We start from the raw sequence: 17,448 nt of genomic DNA on the forward strand, positions 1-17,448 counted from the left end.
CACCAAATTTTGTGGCAATCATTTCCCAATATATACATTTATCAAATCACTATGTTGTACCCCTTCAATGAATACAATGTTATATGCCAATACAACTGGAAGAAAAGAAAAAAGAACAAAAGCATTCTCCTACACAGCCATAATCAAGAAAATGGACAATGATCACGCAATGTCATCTCATATCCAATCCATATTAAATTTCCCTAATTAGCCCCCACATGTGCTATTAGCATGTTTGAGCTGGGATTCCATCGAGGATCATATATTACATTTGGTTTGTCTCTTTCGTGTCCTTTAGTACAGAACATCCCCCCTCTATCCCATTTTTCCCTCAGATATTGACTTTCTGAAGAGTGACACCAGTTGTCTTAGAATGTGTAGAATGGCTTGTTAGATTATTTCCTTGTGGTGTCATTTAATTCGTTATTCTATCAGCTACATTTCCTATAACCTGGAAATTAGGGCCAGAGGTCTGATTAGATTCAGGTTAAATGTTCTTGACAAGAATCCTCGATGCTATCAACTTGGTATAATCCTATCAGGGGACACACAAGGTCAGTTGCCCCATTATTAGTGACATGAAGTTTAATCACATTCCTTGATGGTAGGAGAATGGCTAGACTTCTTTTATATTTCTCCACAGGTCCAAAAAAGGTTGAGCAACGACTAAGTGTAATAGATACAGCAGGTTCTTTTTACTGGCAGTAGTTCCTGTATAAAGTCACCAAGAACGCTGAATTAAGGAATGCTGAAACTTCGCTTCCAGAACATCTACAGAGTTCGGCTTCTGTGAGCCTCTGGTTACATTTTTATCAACAGATCAGCACAGAACCTTGTTTTATGTGTGTTTCTGTCTTAAAACATTTGATTTAATATAGTTTTTGATTCACTAACATTGAGATGGCCAACAGCACTGTAATGCATTCCTGAATGAAGCTTATCTAACACTTGTATTTTCTCTGTAAGGCACATCACATCTCTATAATGGCTGAAGTAGCCAGCCCTCAGCCCTACCCGTGCAGGCCATTTTAAACAGCAAAATCACCAACACAAAGCACAAAAACGCAAAAACTATAGCACTCAGTAGACTGTGGATGTCTGCTTGCTGTATGCGAGCCAAAACAAGGTCACTTTCGTCATCCTCGGCTAGGGATGCGCATGTGAGGAAACAAAATGTTTTGGTCCATCTTGGAATGTCCATGAGTGAGGGCTTAAAAGCCATGAGTATTGATTTTTGGAGGTAACAGTTGGGCTTCAGTGAGTCCGTGAATTTGAAATATGGAATCTTTGGATAAAGAGGATCCCCTAAATATACGGGACCAAATCAATCTGAATGAGCCGTGTGACCTTGAATTCGCTGCATTACCTCTCTGAGCTTTATTTTCCTAACCTGTCCTTTCAGGGGGTGGTCTTTCAGCTTTTCCCAGCACTGGAATCCTGGGACCTGGGTGGGAACTGAACTTCTCTTGGTTTGGCTGTCTGTGGACGGAAGGACCCCAATCCCTTTTCTTTCTGTGCAGGTTTGTGGATTTCCACTCAGCTGCCTCCACCTGCTCGCCATCTCGGGCCTCCCTGCTCACTGGCCGGCTTGGCCTCCGCAATGGAGTCACACACAACTTTGCGGTCACCTCTGTGGGGGGTCTGCCGCTCAACGAGACCACCTTGGCGGAGGTGCTGCAGCAAGCTGGCTACGTCACTGGGATGATAGGTAGCACTGGATCTCTGGAACCGGGGATCTCTCCCCCCCCCCCCGCCCCCGCATCTCCCATAGCATTTCCTGCGGTGCTTGCCTTGCGTTTGTGAAGACCCAGCATGCTGCCTCTTCTGCTCCTTTTTGTTTATTTCTTGCTCTATAAGGTCGGAAATCTTTCAGCTGTAAGTCATTGACAAGACCCAACAGGGAACTAAACCATATAGGATTTAGGTTTTCCTCCCATTATAATAAGCTTAGAGGTGAGTGATTGCTTTCATTGGCTCAGCTGCTCCAGGAAACCATTTCTATTTTTCTGCTCCGCTCTCCATAGTGCGTGAGCTTTCGTCTTCATGCTTGTTGCTCCTTGGTTGCAAGAGAGCGGCCTCAGCATCATTCACTATCATCCGGCTTCAAGGAAGGAAAAAACAAAGAGAGCAGGTGCTGGGCCTCTAGCAGGGAAAGACACGCCCACCCGTGGACAGGCACTTACATCTGATTGGTGGATTTGCATGGCCCCGCCCCACTGCAAGGAAGGCTGGGAAACTGGGCTTAGGACCCGGATGCGGGGGGGTGGGGCCGTCTCTGACCTGGGAACCAAACCGGACTTCAGTTAGCGGGGTAAGTGGGAGCGTGGGGTGGGGAAGGCACGCGGCAGCGTCGGCTCCTGTCCGGCAGCTTCCTTTCCTTTTAAAATCTGTGTGGGCACCTGTGATTCGGAAGTTCCTACCTGCCTGACCCTAAGTTTTTATTTGCGTCAGGGCAGGGAGATGCCTTCCGCAGGGATGATTTCCCCCATTCTCTGTGCGAGGAAACCGAGTTTCCGCCGGGCGAGGGGGCCCAGGGGGTGCTCACTGCCCAGAAGCGGTGTGTCTACCCTGCCTGGCCCTGGTGCCTTGCTTCAGGGCTCGTCCTGCCTCCAGAGGCCAAGGCGGCGTCTCGGTCCCAGAGGCCTCCTCAGGCTGCCGGTGCTGTTATTCCGACTTCGCAAGAGCTGGTCCCGTGGGATTCCCGCCTCCCTCCTCTGTACTTCCCTGAAGGGGCAAGGGAAGGGCCCCGTGGTGGTGTTAACCCACAGGAGGCCCCAGTTTCGGGGGTCGGCCCCGCCTCCTCCTCTGGGTCAAGGAGCCTGAATTTTATTTATTTATTTACTTTTTTACTTTTCCGAATTATTTTATTTCATTTTATTTTTTGATGAAGCGTTCCAAGATTCATTGTTTACACAGAGCACCCAGTGCTCCACGCATACGTGCCGTCCTTAATACCCACCGCCAGGCTCACCCATCCCCCCACGCACCTCCCCTCTACAACCCTGTTTGTTTCTCGGAGTCCACAGCCTCTCATGGTTCCTCCCCCCACTTCACGTCTCTGCCCCATCTCCTAATGTCCTCCGTGTTATTCCTTATGCTCCACAGGTAAGTGAGACCATATGATAACCGACTCTCTCTGCTTGGCTTATTTCACTCAGCATAATCTCCTCCAGTCCCGTCCATGTTGATGCAAATTTGGGTATTCATCCTTTCTGATGGAGGCGTAATATTCCATCGTGTATATGGACCACATCTTCTTTATCCATTCGTCCGTTGAAGGGCATCTTGGCTCCTTCCACAGTTTGGCGACTGTGGCCATTGCTGCTATGAACGTTGGGGTACAGATGGCCCTTCTTTTCCCTACATCTGTATCTTTGGGATAAATACCCAGATGTGCAATTGGTGGGTCCTAGGGTAGCTCTATTTTCAGCTGTTTGAGGATCCTCCACGCTGTTTTCCAGAGTGGCTGCACCAGCTTGCATTCCCACCAACAGTGTAGGAGGGTTCCCCTTTCTCCACCACCTCTCCAAGATTTGTTGTTTCCTGCCTTGTTGGTTTTGGCCGTTCTCACTGGTGTAAGGTGGTATCTCAGTGTGGTCTTGATTTGACTCTCCCTGATGGCTCATGATGGGGAACATGTTTTCATGTGTCTGCTAGCCATTTGTATGTCTTCATTGGAGAAGCGTCTGTTCATGGCTTCTGCCTGTTTTTTGACTTGATTATCTGTTTTGTATGTGTTGAGTTTGAGGCGTTCTTTATAGATCTTGGATATCAGCCCGGACCTACTTTTATAGAAGGTCAAACTGGAGTGTGGCAGGCCCCGGTGGGAGGAGGTACAAATTAGGATGCCGTCTTTTCAATCCCTGCCTGCCCATACCCTGAGGTATAGTCACTGTGAAGCCTGCATGCTGGGCTGAGTGTCCTTACTGGCCCCATCACTTGCATCCGGGTCATACTAACAGCCCAGAAGCCTTTGGCCCCTGGGGCTCTCTGACTCTATGGTTTCATGAGGCAGCAGGGGGCTGGGTGCTTCCTGAGCTGAGCCAGGTCCCACTTGCCCTTCCCCCTTCATGTCTTTGAACTCCAGGTGAACAACTGATTATATATTAACTGCCCAGCTGCTGCCCTCTCCCCTCACTGCTCATCCCACCATTTGCATGTTAGAGGATATTCAACCATATCCATGTGTTGACATCATGAACTTCCTTTAAGCATGCTTAGGGGAAAAATTAAAAAAAAACAAAAAACAACCCACCAAAAGAATATCAAACCCCTTTGCCCCACCCACGCTTCGCTTCTAACATTGGCCCACGGTCATGTATTTTTACCTAGTTGTATACACACCACTGGGTCCTCCTTTTAACCCCTTCTTATCATTTTATATTTCTATGTCATACAATTTTACATCTTTACAATAACTTTAATAATTTTAGAAATAAGTTAAACACTTTAATTTTGGATTTCCACGTAATGCTTAATCCAAGCAGTCCACATAGTGCCGAAGCCATTTGCCTCTGCTTCATATTACATTTTTTCCCAAACCTACAGAGCAATTGCAAAAAGGGAGTAATAGACACTCATCTGCCCTTTCCCTAGATTCCCTGATTATTACCATTCGCTGCATGCATTTGTCTCTAAAAGATAGTTTGGTGGTATTTTGTCAAGGCCATGTAAATAATTTACTTAGCCATCCTCCCACAGTTGCACATTTCTTTCTCTTACGTGCTGTTCAGTGCTGGCACTGTTTAGATCTTTGGACCACGTTCTTTTCTCTGTCCCTTGCCTTGTGGGTGGTTTTCCTGGGGTCTTTACTCCTCCGAGTGGAATTATTATGTCCGAGAGCTCAACATGGTCAGAGCTTCTGCCACACATTGCCCAGTCATTCTCCCTACCAGACACATGTACAGAGCGAGGAGCAGCCATGCACGCCCAGACCAGAGTCTCTGCAGGGGAACAGCCTCGGAAAGGGGGAGGTGGTCTTCCGTCCAGCCTCTGCGGGCTGCTGAGGGTGGTCAGAGAGGAAGATGATGAAAGTAGGAGGGAACCAGGCATCTCCAAGGCAATCTGGGGCCCACACTTGTCCTCTGGGTCCTTGTAGAGCCTCAACGAGGGAGGTCGGAGCAGGTGCAACGGGCACTGTGGGATTGCTGTGGGCACTGAACCCACTTTGAGGGGCAGAAGCTCAGCCTGCTGGCGTCTGCGGGCCCCCAGTGAAGGCTGGCCTTCTTTTTCTTTGTGTGCTTTCCTGCATAGGTCCTGAGTCATCATTGCTTGCTTTCTGTGTCCCCGTGGACTCCCTCTCAGTCCCAGAGAGCGAGGCTTGGCTCTCACCCAGCATTTGCAGCCTCTCTGCTTGCCTTCTGTAAAGGACAACACGGATGGAGGACTGGGTATTTGCTCAGCTCCCCAGAGGCACTGGGAATCCCCTTGGGGGTTCCCTCTGAACGTCTCTCTTGCTTTCCTACAGGCAAATGGCATCTCGGACACCATGGCTCTTATCACCCCAACTTCCGTGGTAAGAATTCTTTGGGATACTTGTTACCTGGGAAACAGAAAGTAAAGATCTTGGTGTAAAAGGCTTCCATTAATGTTTAAGCCATTCTGGGGCGCCTGGGTGGCTCAGTGGATTAAGCCGCTGCCTTCGGCTCAGGTCATGATCTCAGGGTCCTGGGATCGAGCCCCGCATCGGGCTCTCTGCTCTGCAGGGAGACTGCTTCCTCCTCTCTCTCTGCCTGCCTCTCTGCCTACTTGTGATCTCTCTCTCTGTCAAATAAATAAATAAAATCTTTAAAAAAAAAAAAAATGTTTAAGCCATTCTGCTTCTGGGGGACACCCCTCCCGAGTTAGGATGTCTTCATTCACGGGGTCACTTGGGTGCGGTTGGGAGACCTATGGCACCCCTTGGTCTCACATTCTTTTCTCTGGCATCTTTCCTGGCCCCCTCCCCACCTTGGTGCCTGCCAGCCCTTCTGGCTTTCTCATCGTGAGCCCATCAGTGTCCACATCTCAGGAAACATTTGGCCCCTGGGAGATCCGGACATGTCCAGTGTGGTAAGAAGTAAAAATTGTCCAGTGGGTTCACAGAAGCAGGCCATAAACCCAAACAGGAGATGCCCCGTCTTGCCTTCTTCCGGTAGCTATTCACTGCCTCAGACTTTTCACTCTCTGACCTTGGGGAATAAGCCAAGATCAAGCTGCCTGAGCCAATTACCTGAAAATCAGTTTGCTGATTGATGAGTTCTCTGAATGTCCAATTCACCGAATTATTGATGGTTTTCCAAAGTTGTGGATTTTGGCCTCTGCTCTCCCCCTGACCTGCCTCTTCCTTTTCAGATGGGAACCCACAGACTTTCTCTTGAAGGTGACTTGTCATTATCTCAGCGGGTCAGGCTTCTCCGGGGTCCTTCCCTGGTGCTTGCTTCCCGGCGGCTCCTGCTATTTTATAAGCAAACGGGCAGCTTTTCCTTAACGGTGGTTCTCTGAGTATTTTGCGGACTTCTCCACCCCTCACTCCACCCCAGGATCTCTCTCTGGCTCCACGGAAAGAGGCTGCAGTGCTCTCTGCTAGGTGTGGGGGACCGTATGCTTCTGCAGATTTCTGCATTTGGAGAACAACTTCCAGCAACCAACCTTCAGCCTCGGGCTCCCACCGGCCAACACCCTGTCCCACTCCTTCCTCCCCTCTGGTGCTCCTTCCTCCTCCTCTCTTCCCTTGTGCCCCATCTTTTTAGCTGGACTTCCCTAGCATCTTCCATGCGTGCTTTGTAAGGAGTGGCAGGTGAAGGAAGTGAAGACCTGGCTTTTCCTCTAAAAATGACCACAGAACATACGTCTCCCGCTTGCGGTTGCTTCCTCCTTGACAAATGAGGAGGTTGAACTAGGTTGGGATGTCGAAACCTGGAGTCCTATGCTGGGTGGGGGATGGATCCTGAGACAGGATCCCGCTGAGCAGGATGAGGTGGTCCCATTTTGGATTTGTGGTGTCTGCCGTTGGGACTGAGAGGAGAGAGCACCCGCCATACATTTGTGTCCCTGGACCAGATCATCTCAAAAAGCCTGCTGGCTTGGGTACTCGGAGGTTTCTTGATTCCTGTCTCTGAGTTCATTTGTGTCCCCTCCTGCTTCTTGTACCCCTTCCCCGATGCGCTGTCCTGGTGCTCCATTACCCACATTCAGATATACCCTCTTCTAGTTTAATCTGCATATCTTACCCCGGCCCTTATAGGCAGTCTGTTTTATGCCTTACGGTGCCATGCCTGTATCTGATTTTCACCAGCTCCTTACTGAATGTGTTCGTAAGTGCACTGGCGATCGGAGGGGTGCCACACTTCTCTCCACTTCCTCCCACTCTGGGTTAATTCTAATCCCAAGATGTTTGGCAAAGCTAGTCTTACCGCCAGAACCCAGCAAAGTGTTTTTTTCGCATACTACAAAGGGATATTAATCAAATCCTCTTTTAATTACATACTCCATAGCTCTGCAGTGTTAAATCGTGGAAAATTAAATTTTTGTCCTGGGTGTAAGAATGCAGACTCATAGAACAGAAGCCAAGTGGGGGTGCTCACCAGTTGCTTCTCTTCCAGGATTTGATTACTACTTTGGAATCCCATACAGCCATGATATGGGCTGCACGGACACCCCGGGTTATAACCACCCTCCTTGTCCAGCGTGTCCACGGGACGACAGACCAGCAAGGTAATCCCATCCAAACAACTGGCAGTGGGCTCCAGAGCAAGGTGAAGTCCCCAGGGTATAGTAGGTGTCAATGAGGAAGGCCACAGGGGAGAGTTAAGCCAGTAAAAAAGAGTAGGTTTAGTGCAAATTTGCGTTATTTCCCTGGAGTGTAAGCAAACTTTTAGCAAGGGTTACGTCAAAAAATTATTTCATTGGAACAGTCCGGTTTCCTCGGATTGTTTAGCTGAGCTGGGAAGAGCCAGGTGCTGCCTTGGACTTGCCTGTGTGAGGTCTCGCTCCACCTCTGCCTCCTGGCTTCGCTGCCAGGCCACTCGCCTGGCCTAGACACTGGACGTGAGAGGGCTAGAGAGAGGGAGAAGACACTCAGGGCTCCTTACAAGCTTCGCCACCCCCCTCCCCCGGCAAAGAAACGAGCATCCGGCTTTGAAATGCTATGCTGTCACTCCCCGGGATGCTTTAAGTCCTCTTCCATGGAATGGGAAATGCTCAGGACATACTAGTACATGAAAAAGCAGGAACCAACTCACCAGTAGTGTGCTCTAGCTGCCTCCATGTCCGTAGCTTCACGGCCCTACTCAGTGGGACTCAGGGAGGAAGCCCGAAGCGCTAACAGTGGCTCGTTCCCTCTGGTTGCCGGACTAAGGGGTTTTCATTTCGTCTTTCTTTCTCCTTGTATTTTCCCAATATTCTACAGTGAGCGTGCGGTGCATTTAATATCAGAAAAAGGTGCTAAACTTTACTCAGGCCACAAAGGAACACAAACCAGGTGTTCCTGTTTCTCAGCCCGCGCACTGTGGTTATTGATAAAGTGACGGGTGTCTGAGCCCCTGGTGAAGGCAAGTCTCCACTGGCTCATTAATAACACAATAGTTAATGCAATAAAGGCCACGTACTGAGAAGTCATCACCGTGTGGGCACCCTCCGTGCTTATCCGCAATCCACACGACATTGTGCGAGGCAGGTATTTGGCCAGATTTTAGAAGTGAGGACCCTGGAAAGGTACAGGTAAGGACCCGCTTGCCCAGGTCACCCCGCAGCCGTAGGAGATAGAGCTGGTGATTCCAGTCGGGTCCTCCTGAGTCCAGAGCCCGCGTGCCACTCAGACTGTGGTCGCTGGCCCAGCAGTGTGACTGTCGTGTGTGCTTGTCAGGAATGCAGAACGTCAGACCCCTGCTCCCCGCAGGCCTGGGGTCTGCATTTGCACCGGATGCACAGGGGATTCGTGTGCACGTGGCGGCAGGAGAAATGAAGCTATAGCTCGTCTCTCTGCCCTCCCTACGAGCCGCGGCCCATGGGCGACAGTTGGCCATATTGTGGCCTGCCACATGTCGCCGGGCCCCTTGAGATCCGTGTTAAATCAGAGAAAATAAAGGGTTGGCTTAGTGGGGGTGAGGGCGGGGGGGAAGGGGAGAGATTGTAGGTAATGGTGGAGTTGCCGCAAAGTCATAACAACCTGAAAACTTGACAGTGACGTTGAGGTCAGCAGCAGCATACCTGTTACGGCGAAAATCCTTTTTCCCTTTTCCAAAAACTGTGGCCCTTGGTGGTTAGTTACCCCAATCTGACTTGTCTCCGAAGCTTTTGGAAGGGAGTGTGTGTACATCTAGGTATGATGGGAGGTTTTCTCCTCTTTCCAGTCCTTCCCTGCCCCATGAGGACAGTTTCCCTCCCTGAGATGCCTCTTATTCCCTCTTCTCTCCCGTGGTTCCCCAGCTTCTCTCCCGGTGCGCTGTGGCGGCTGGGGTGGAAGGCTGAGGGTTGATGGTGTCACTCATATCCCGGGCAGCATGCAGAGCTCTAACACTCGCTGCCTTGTTTGTCCTTTCAGGACCTCATCAGAGGGCAGGGGCACACTTGAAATAAGGAGAGTCAGGTTCTGAGAGCTTAGGTAACTCGCCCACGGGTTACGGCCAGAGTTATTACTCAGCCACACACGTGGGAGCATTCATGGGTCAGTTCATCTCCAGCTCTCAGACCATGGACTTTGTTTTTTTGTTCAGGAGCTATAACTGGTTTGACTCCCACTTTTTCCAGTGGCTAAAGCCTCTCCAAATTTTCCAGACATGGTTGGAGATGTTTAAACTGTCCTCAGCCATCTGGGTTACGGTCAGACGTCAGGTCAGTCCCAACGGTTGACCTAGGAAAGCGCCAAGCGTCTTGCCCTGTAGACAGAAACCATTGTTTAGGGAGGTCAGCGGAAAAAGCCAGGGATGGCGGCTATTGGTTGGCTGTGGGACTCAGCTTGAGTAGTTTAGTTTGTCTGGACCTCAGTTTCTCTCGCAACAAAATGGGAATAATGTCTGTAGCTCAGGGAAGTCTTTGTGAGCTTTGCAGAGTGGCCAGACTTGTCCGAGGAGCATAAAAGTCTGTTAGAAGGAAAGGGAAGAAGGTATTTTTATTGGTTTTGCCCTGGAGGAAATGACAGATGGGAAAAATCATCTGGGGCAGGTTATTAAGTGTTTTGTATTCATGCATATCACTGCATAAAAGCATTTTGTTCGACACAATGGCTACTTCGGTCATGGAAATGAATACCATCTGTGGTTTCCACACAGGAACCTTGAGAGGGACTGTTACACTGATGTGGCCCTTCCTCTCTATGAAAACCTCAACATCGTGGAGCAGCCCGTGAACCTGAGCAGCCTGGCGCAGAAATATGCTGAGAAAGCTACCCAGTTCATCCAGCATGCAAGGTAAGAGTCCCCTGGCTCCCCGGGGCTGCCCCTCCGGCCCCCACCCCGCATGTCCCCTGGCCTCAGGACCCCTGCAAGCCATGCTGGAGTTCCTTTGCACAACAAAGATGGATGCGTGTATGTTCCCTGGAGAACAGTCTCCCCTGGGATCTCCAGGCCTGGGTGAGAAGCTCTGTAGGTATGTTCCAAGAGTTCCTGGGAGCTTTCCCCATCCTGGCTCAGATTGTGCTCTGTTGTCATTATCATTCTGTCCTCTCCTCTAAGCTCCTGGACATAGGGCCCGCCGCTGTGTTCTGGGCACTCAAGGCATTTGTTGATTCATTAATTGGCAGGGTGGAGTAGCTTTGTACTGCTGCGGTAACAAACTCACCGCCGACTTACTGGCTAAAACAGCAGCAGCTTACTCTCCTCCAGATGTGGAGGCTGGACGCCCATAATGAGTCCAATGGGGCTAAAATCAAGGTATCAGCGGGGCGATCTTCTGGAGGTTCTAGAGGAGGAATGTTTCTTGGCTCTTCCATCTTCTCTTCCGGCTTAGGGCCCCATCATTCTCATCTGCCCTTCTATCATCCCTTTGTGTTCTTCTTTTCTGTAGTCAAATCTCCCTCTCCCTCCCTCTTTTAAAGACACTTGGAATTTTGTTTAGGGTCTTCCAGCTGAATCCAGGATCATCTCCCTAACTCCAGATCCTTAATTCAGTTTCACCCGCAACGTCTCTCTTGCCATAACGTGTAACACTCACAGATTCCTGGGATGGGACCCAAGATACCTTTGGGGGCCATTATTCAATGTAACACACAGAGGTTACAAACTTCAGCATCTACAGGGCCCTGGTAGCTTTGGAGGGAAGCAGGCTGAGTGTAAGCATTAAGGAGTGATGGGGCCTATGGTGAACTTGAAAGCACAGGCCCCCTCTGAGGGAGCAGCTGCTACCTGCCTGGGTAGGTAGCTCTGGTTACCTGGGGCTTCTTTAGGGAGTGGGAGCCGAGACCGTCAGATCCGTCTCTTTCACAAGACACATGAGCTACCTCGTCCATGTGTGGAATCTCCTGATCTTTAAATGTTAGAAATGACTCCTGAAGAATAATAAAACACTGAAAGCAGAACCATGCCACACCCCTGGGTGCGCACCCCCGGGCGGAGCGGTGCAGGCCTGTGCCCACTCGGGGTTACCTCGCCCCTCCCACCTCGGCCTCGCCCAACCCTTCACAGCTGCCTTTGCTCTGGCCTCTACCGAGCCTGGGTGTGCTCGGCTCATCTTTCTCCCAAGACTACAAACTCCTCCAGGGCGGTGGGACATCTTCCAGCAGGTTCTTTGGTATTCTCCACAGCCTTAGCCTAAGAGGGCAAGAAAAAACCTGTTGCATGCCTGTCTGCTTGTGCAGAATTAAAAATGGACTCCACCTGCGGATCACTGAGCTTATCGGTCCTTGACTGTACAAGAATCGCCCCAACCCCTTGCTCAGCCACAGATTTTTCTGGAGAACAGGACAGCAGGCAGAGTGGAGGCAGCGATTTATTCCTAATCATAAAACCTCCTTATGGCCTGAATCTGGAGAGCAGCCTATTGGGGCTTCAGGGATCGCAGCTTAAAAGTTTTTCAGGGCTTTCTGAGAAATGCTGGCTTTTTTTCCCCAGGTGTCTGGTATGAAACAGGCAAGCCCTTCTCCCATCTGGAGGGTTGAACATGTCTCTGCTCCTTGGAGCTTGGAGATGGTTCGGATCCCTGTGTCCCGGACAGGTGGACCCTTCATGGCTGGTAGGGACAGTTCAGTCCTCAGTGCTTGGGACAGCACAGAATCCTCAGAGGAGTGGCAGCCCGCTGGGGGTGAGGGAGGAGCCCACGTGCTCTCACATGGGCACGGGACTCTTCATCCACCAGTTAACTAATCATTTACAAGACAGACAAATCCACGAACAACTTCCTTATATGAAAAAGGTGAAGGGTTTCCTAATTCATTAATTAGTTATTAAGTAAAAAGTCACATGAATCCCTTTGCCTTTTGACCTTATGGAAAAGAATCCTCAGGCACGCTCATTTCTTTAATTTGACTTCCCAATTCATCCTTGATTTTTGGAACACCAGCAAGAAGGGGCCCCTGGATAGGCAGTCCTCAACTGTGACCCTTGCCCCCAGGGCCAGGCCCTCCCCCAGCTAGGCCTGTGTGTCAAAACTACTAGGAGTCACAAGAGTGAGGTTTCCCGCTTCCCCATGCAAGAAGCCCTCCCCTGACTTCTGCAAAAGTTTCTACTTAGATCATTAGTAGTATTTCGACCCCTGACCTGGCAGCATGCCCAAAGCTAACCCTTGATCTGGGTGTTTTAAACAGCCCGCAAAGCTCTTAACTGACAAGAAAGAGAGAAGATGTCGTAGGCTCCGGGGTCATGGAGCTGCCCGTCCTATCGCCGCCCCGCCACCTCAGGGTCTGGGGTGGTCCGCTGAGCCTGAATAGGGGACACGGGGCCTGACAAGGACGAGTGTGCTGGGCCCAGGCACGAGCAACAGCTCAGGCTATCTGAAATCAGAGTGCGTAGTCAACGTGGCAGAGCGTTCGTCATTCGGAACTAGGTCCCAGAGGTGCACAGGCGACAGACGAGCCCCCCTGCCTCTCTGGGCTGGAGCCAAGAGAGCCAAGCCACGTCAAAGTCTTGATTCCCTCCCATACTTGACTCCTTGACCCTGCCCCTGCATCACCCTCCCCCATCTTCCATTCACCCAGCGCTCACCTGTACCCACCAACCTGGCACCTGCATCGGGGCTCCGGGTTCAGGAGAAGCTCATGCCCACTCCCTCTGCCCCCTTCTTTCCCCTCTCTCCTGTGCCAAGGCGCCGATGAATACAGAGTGAGGCAAAGAAGGAGCTAAGGAACAGCTGGGCAGTCTTCCTGGAGTCTTCCTCTCCTGCAGCTTCTCCCTGGCGCTGTTCTGCCTGCCCCCAGTGGCCACCAGAGCAGCCCACCTGTAGCCCCTGTCCTGTAGGCCTCACCGTCTTAGGGATCTCTTGCCTCACCCGAGACCCGGCCTGGTTCCCCCATGACACCGTCCCACAGCACCCTCGTATGTAGTTCTTCTCCATTACTCCTATTAATTCGTAACTAATTATCTGATTCAATTTTTAGTTGCATTTTCCTCTCCTGTTTCCCATTCGATGTGAAGCTCCAAGAAGGTAGAAATCCTGTCATGTTCCTGGCTCTATCCCCAGTGCCTGGGGCCTACTTAGAACTTAATAAATATTCACAGAATGAGTGAATAACGAGTGAGGGATTTTATCTTGCCCTAAAGATGTGCCAGTGTTGTGCTAGGGGTACAGACGTGAATTAGATCTGTCCTCGCTTTTGAGTGGCTCACAAGCTAGTAGGGAAGCAGATTTGTGGAAAGCCGACTTTCACTCAGTTTGTATCATCAATCCTGATGACGACGGTGAGGAAGGGGGAAGACGGGCAGGCAGCAGGAAGCTGTGATCTGGGAGCAGAGGAGGGGTGTTGGCTTTTGAGCTAAATCTTAAGAATTGAGTAAATGTGTTTAGGCAAGATACCAGGAAGTTACTGCCAGAGAGGAATTCCATGATCAAGTCACAGGAGGGCAGAAGGTGAGGTGTTTGAGAAGCTGGCACATATAGGAAGAGTCTCTGGGCAGGAAGAAGGTAGGGCCAGAAGGGACCCAGGTTGGGAATGGCCTCAAACGCTGGGCTGCTGGGTGGGGCTGCAGTGGAGCCCCCGTGTACTTCTGAACAGGGACCTGGGTTCACGTCTGGGTTTGAGAACAGTGTCTTGAACACTGAAGCCCGGGGAAAGGTGGAGAAATGCAGAGGCAAGTCCATTCCAGAGAGACCCTTTGTCCAAGCCAGAAGCCAACCAGGCAGATGCCTACCTCTCCTGGTTCCACCTGCAGGTCTGGCTCTCTGGCCAAGCGCACACTGGGGACCTTTTCTGAGAGGTCTCTCTCAGCTCTGATGATTTTGTCCATAGTTGGCTGTCCTGGGTTTTAATCTGTAGCATGCCTTCATGCCATGCCCCATCCTCTCTCTCTTGGAATGTCCTCTCTGACATCTGACTTTTTTTTTCTTCTCTGCTCACTCACTACTCCACTCATTTTGCCACACCAATTATGTGTCTCCTTTAGAAATCGCTGAAAACAGAGACAAACAAATAGAAAAAAAAAAAACCAGCCCGAATACCACACCCCAGACATAACCCCTTTTGGTAGATTTGAGCAAGTTCTTCTAGCCTCATTCTGTGTTGGTGCCTAAACATACATATATGTGTGTGTGTCATATATATGAAATACATGTATTATATATAATGTATAATAAAATACATGATGAATATATAATATATATCTAAATATATCAAATGACATAATCAGCATTTTCTTCTCTAGAAAGCAGCAGACTTCCTCCACTCCTTATGATGATATTACTACTATTATGTGCAGCACAGGAGCGTACTGCCGGGCTGGCTTGGGGGATAGGTGCGCCCAGGGAGCCAATGTGCGTGGTTTCCGCCTGATGCTGTCTCCCTGAGTTCTAGCGTGGCATCAGGATGCGGGTAAAGAGGTATATCGCTGAGCACCACGCATCATGTATTATTAAGAATTATCAATAACAAGGCTATCATTTATTAACTATAGGCAGTTAACAATCACAGCTCTATCGGGTGGCGGGGGGGGGTTTGAAAGCATCCCCATCGTAGAGATGACAGAAGTGATGTTAATTGCCCAGAGTCACACAGCCATGAAATAAAAATCCCGGGGATTTGGAGGCAGGTGTCCAGAGCGTGTACTTTCTGTCCGCTGCTTTTGTTCAGCCTGGCACACGTCTCTCAGCCTCTGGCCTGAGGTGCTGACAGGACTTTGATTAAAGGTGGAAGTTTAGAGCCTCATGATGGGGATGGGACAAAGTATGGGTGGTGGAACCTCCCCCGCTCCCCACCTGGTAAATAAGTAACAACCAGCGCTCTATGGCGGGGCAGGGAAGCCCTGATTTGGAACATTTGTCCACTTCCGTGGTGTGAATAGTCTCACACTGGCTAATTTCAGGCCACAAACAAGATGTCACTGATCGTGGATTTAGTAAAAGATGCACCAGAGGACACGGTCAGATGGCACCACACAGATGCAAGAGATAATCTCAAGGCATGTTAGTAGTAAAACGTAGTGGAATAATCAGGATGCGATAAATTGTAAGGATTTATGACTTTGGCTTTTCACATGATTTATTTCATTGTAAGCTGATACCGTTTAATTTTTAATGATGGTCATGTGTAACAACGAGCTTGCAAAATTCCTGGAGCTGGAGCCCACTCCAGCCGCGCGCCACTGCCGCGTGGTGTCTGCCTGTTAGAAACAGGAGCCCCCTCTGGGTGGCTGCTGATCTCTGCCGGGGCGCCTGGGGTGGCCAGTGGACTGTGGGCTGGAATTAGGCATTTAATCATTCTCTCAGCTGGATGTCCTGGTGCAGGACACAACTTACACAACTGTACATTATCGTCCCCGGGAGAGCAGGCAACAGACACTAAATCAGCACTAGCCACCACCACAGCCATCCACCAGGATGAGCATGTTCTCCGTCTGTGCTGTCCAAGGTGGCAGCCACCAGCCACCTGTGGCTGCTGAGCATTTGAAATAGCTGGCTTGGGCAACTGAAACAGTGAGTTGAATAGATAATATCTATCATATAATATAGAGAATTTTTATTTATGCCTATATAGTGATAAATAGACATAGCATGAAGTTGACCCCCTGAAGTGTACATTTCAGCGGCATTAAGTGCATTCACATTGTTAGACAACCGTCACTGGCATCCGTCTGCAGAACTTTTTCTCATCATTCTAACCTGAAACTCTGTGCCCATTAGAAGCCAGTTTCCCCTTTTCTCCAGTCTCAGTGCTCAGTGTCCTGCTTTCTCTCTCTACGAAGTTGACCACTCTCAGGACCTTCTCTAGGTGGCATCCTGCAGTGTTTGTCCTTTGGCGCCTGGCTTTTTTCGCTTAGCATAGTGTCTTCAAGGCTCATCTGCGCATTAGCCGGTGAGACACTGAATTCTTCATTTTATTTAGTTTTCATTCATTAAAACCTAAGTAGCCGCACGTGAGTCGTAGCTGCTGCATTGGGCAACGCGGCCCTACAAGTATTGCCGAGAAACTGTTGGTTAAGATGGAGGTGAGGTCCTAGCCGTGGGACTTGTGTCCTGACTTTTATGCCTGTTGACGATGAGAGCTGAATACAGGCACAGTCCCGGGAGTCAGGACATGGGGGACAGTGCATTTGAGGCCGAGCTGGGGACCACTCAGAGGACTTGACATGGGCTGGTGTAAATTGGGCTAAGCTCATGCAGGGCCAATGTGAAACTCTTCTCTCCGGCGGGGAGCTGGTGTAGGAAAGACCTGGGCTTCTATCACTTCTCTGTTCCAACTTAATAGATCCCCTGAAAGACACCCTCCCCAGCAGGTGTGGTCTGTGGGGGCTCCATGAAATTCCCTGCAGTTTCAGAAGGGGCGAGGCTGGATCCTGGTCCTTGCCTGGGGTGGGGCGGGGGGGGGGGGGATGTGTAGGGGACAGACAGGAAGCCGAAAACCTGGGCTCTCTCCATGCTCTGGAGGTAAATCAGTGGGGTTAGAATGGGAGCAGCCAGCGCCTCGGCATCTAATAGGGCCTTGTTCTAGAGATTCCCGGTGCTCACGTGCGCCCTTGAAATTGCCTGTGGTCATCGCGAGTCATCCACTTACCTCCTAGAAAGGGCTGAGGCTGGGAATGGATGTGAGGGCCTGGAGGTTGTGAAAGAGCAGAGACAGTTTTAGACTACGTCTACCCTGGATTCTAAAGGGCAGCAGGTCAGCCAGATGGGAATTTGAATCCAGATTCTATCACTTGCTATTTTAGGTAACCTTGGGCAAGTCCTTTTGTCTCCCTGAGCCTCTGATGCTTCATCTGGGAAAGGGAACTTGAGGGTTACTACAACGGTGAATTTAGACAGCATGAATCACATTTAATAAGCTCCAAGTCAGGGACAGGGGGCACTCACAATGATTACGAGGAGTCCCAGTTTTTAACTGGCTAACCA

At 50.1% G+C, this 17,448-nt stretch overlaps 1 protein-coding gene across 6 annotated transcripts in view; it reads left to right on the top strand.

The window, feature by feature from the left end:
* The window catches only part of ARSG (arylsulfatase G), a 106,315-nt gene that overhangs the window by 60,139 nt on the left and 28,728 nt on the right, over positions 1 to 17,448 (top strand). For 5 of the 6 annotated variants that reach the window (XM_045984988.1, XM_045984991.1, XM_045984987.1 and 2 more), the window contains exons 3-6: positions 1,521 to 1,708; positions 5,468 to 5,515; positions 7,584 to 7,695; positions 10,251 to 10,388. In XM_045984988.1, the coding sequence (XP_045840944.1) occupies positions 1,521 to 1,708; positions 5,468 to 5,515; positions 7,584 to 7,695; positions 10,251 to 10,388 (486 nt within the window). Of the gene's footprint in view, positions 1 to 643; positions 790 to 1,520; positions 1,709 to 5,467; positions 5,516 to 7,583; positions 7,696 to 10,250; positions 10,389 to 17,448 lie in introns of all 6 variants that reach the window. The other variant, XM_045984990.1, reaches the window with a different exon arrangement.

The sequence above is a fragment of the Meles meles genome, chromosome 18 (assembly GCF_922984935.1).
Source record: "Meles meles chromosome 18, mMelMel3.1 paternal haplotype, whole genome shotgun sequence".
Lineage (NCBI taxonomy): Eukaryota > Metazoa > Chordata > Mammalia > Carnivora > Mustelidae > Meles > Meles meles.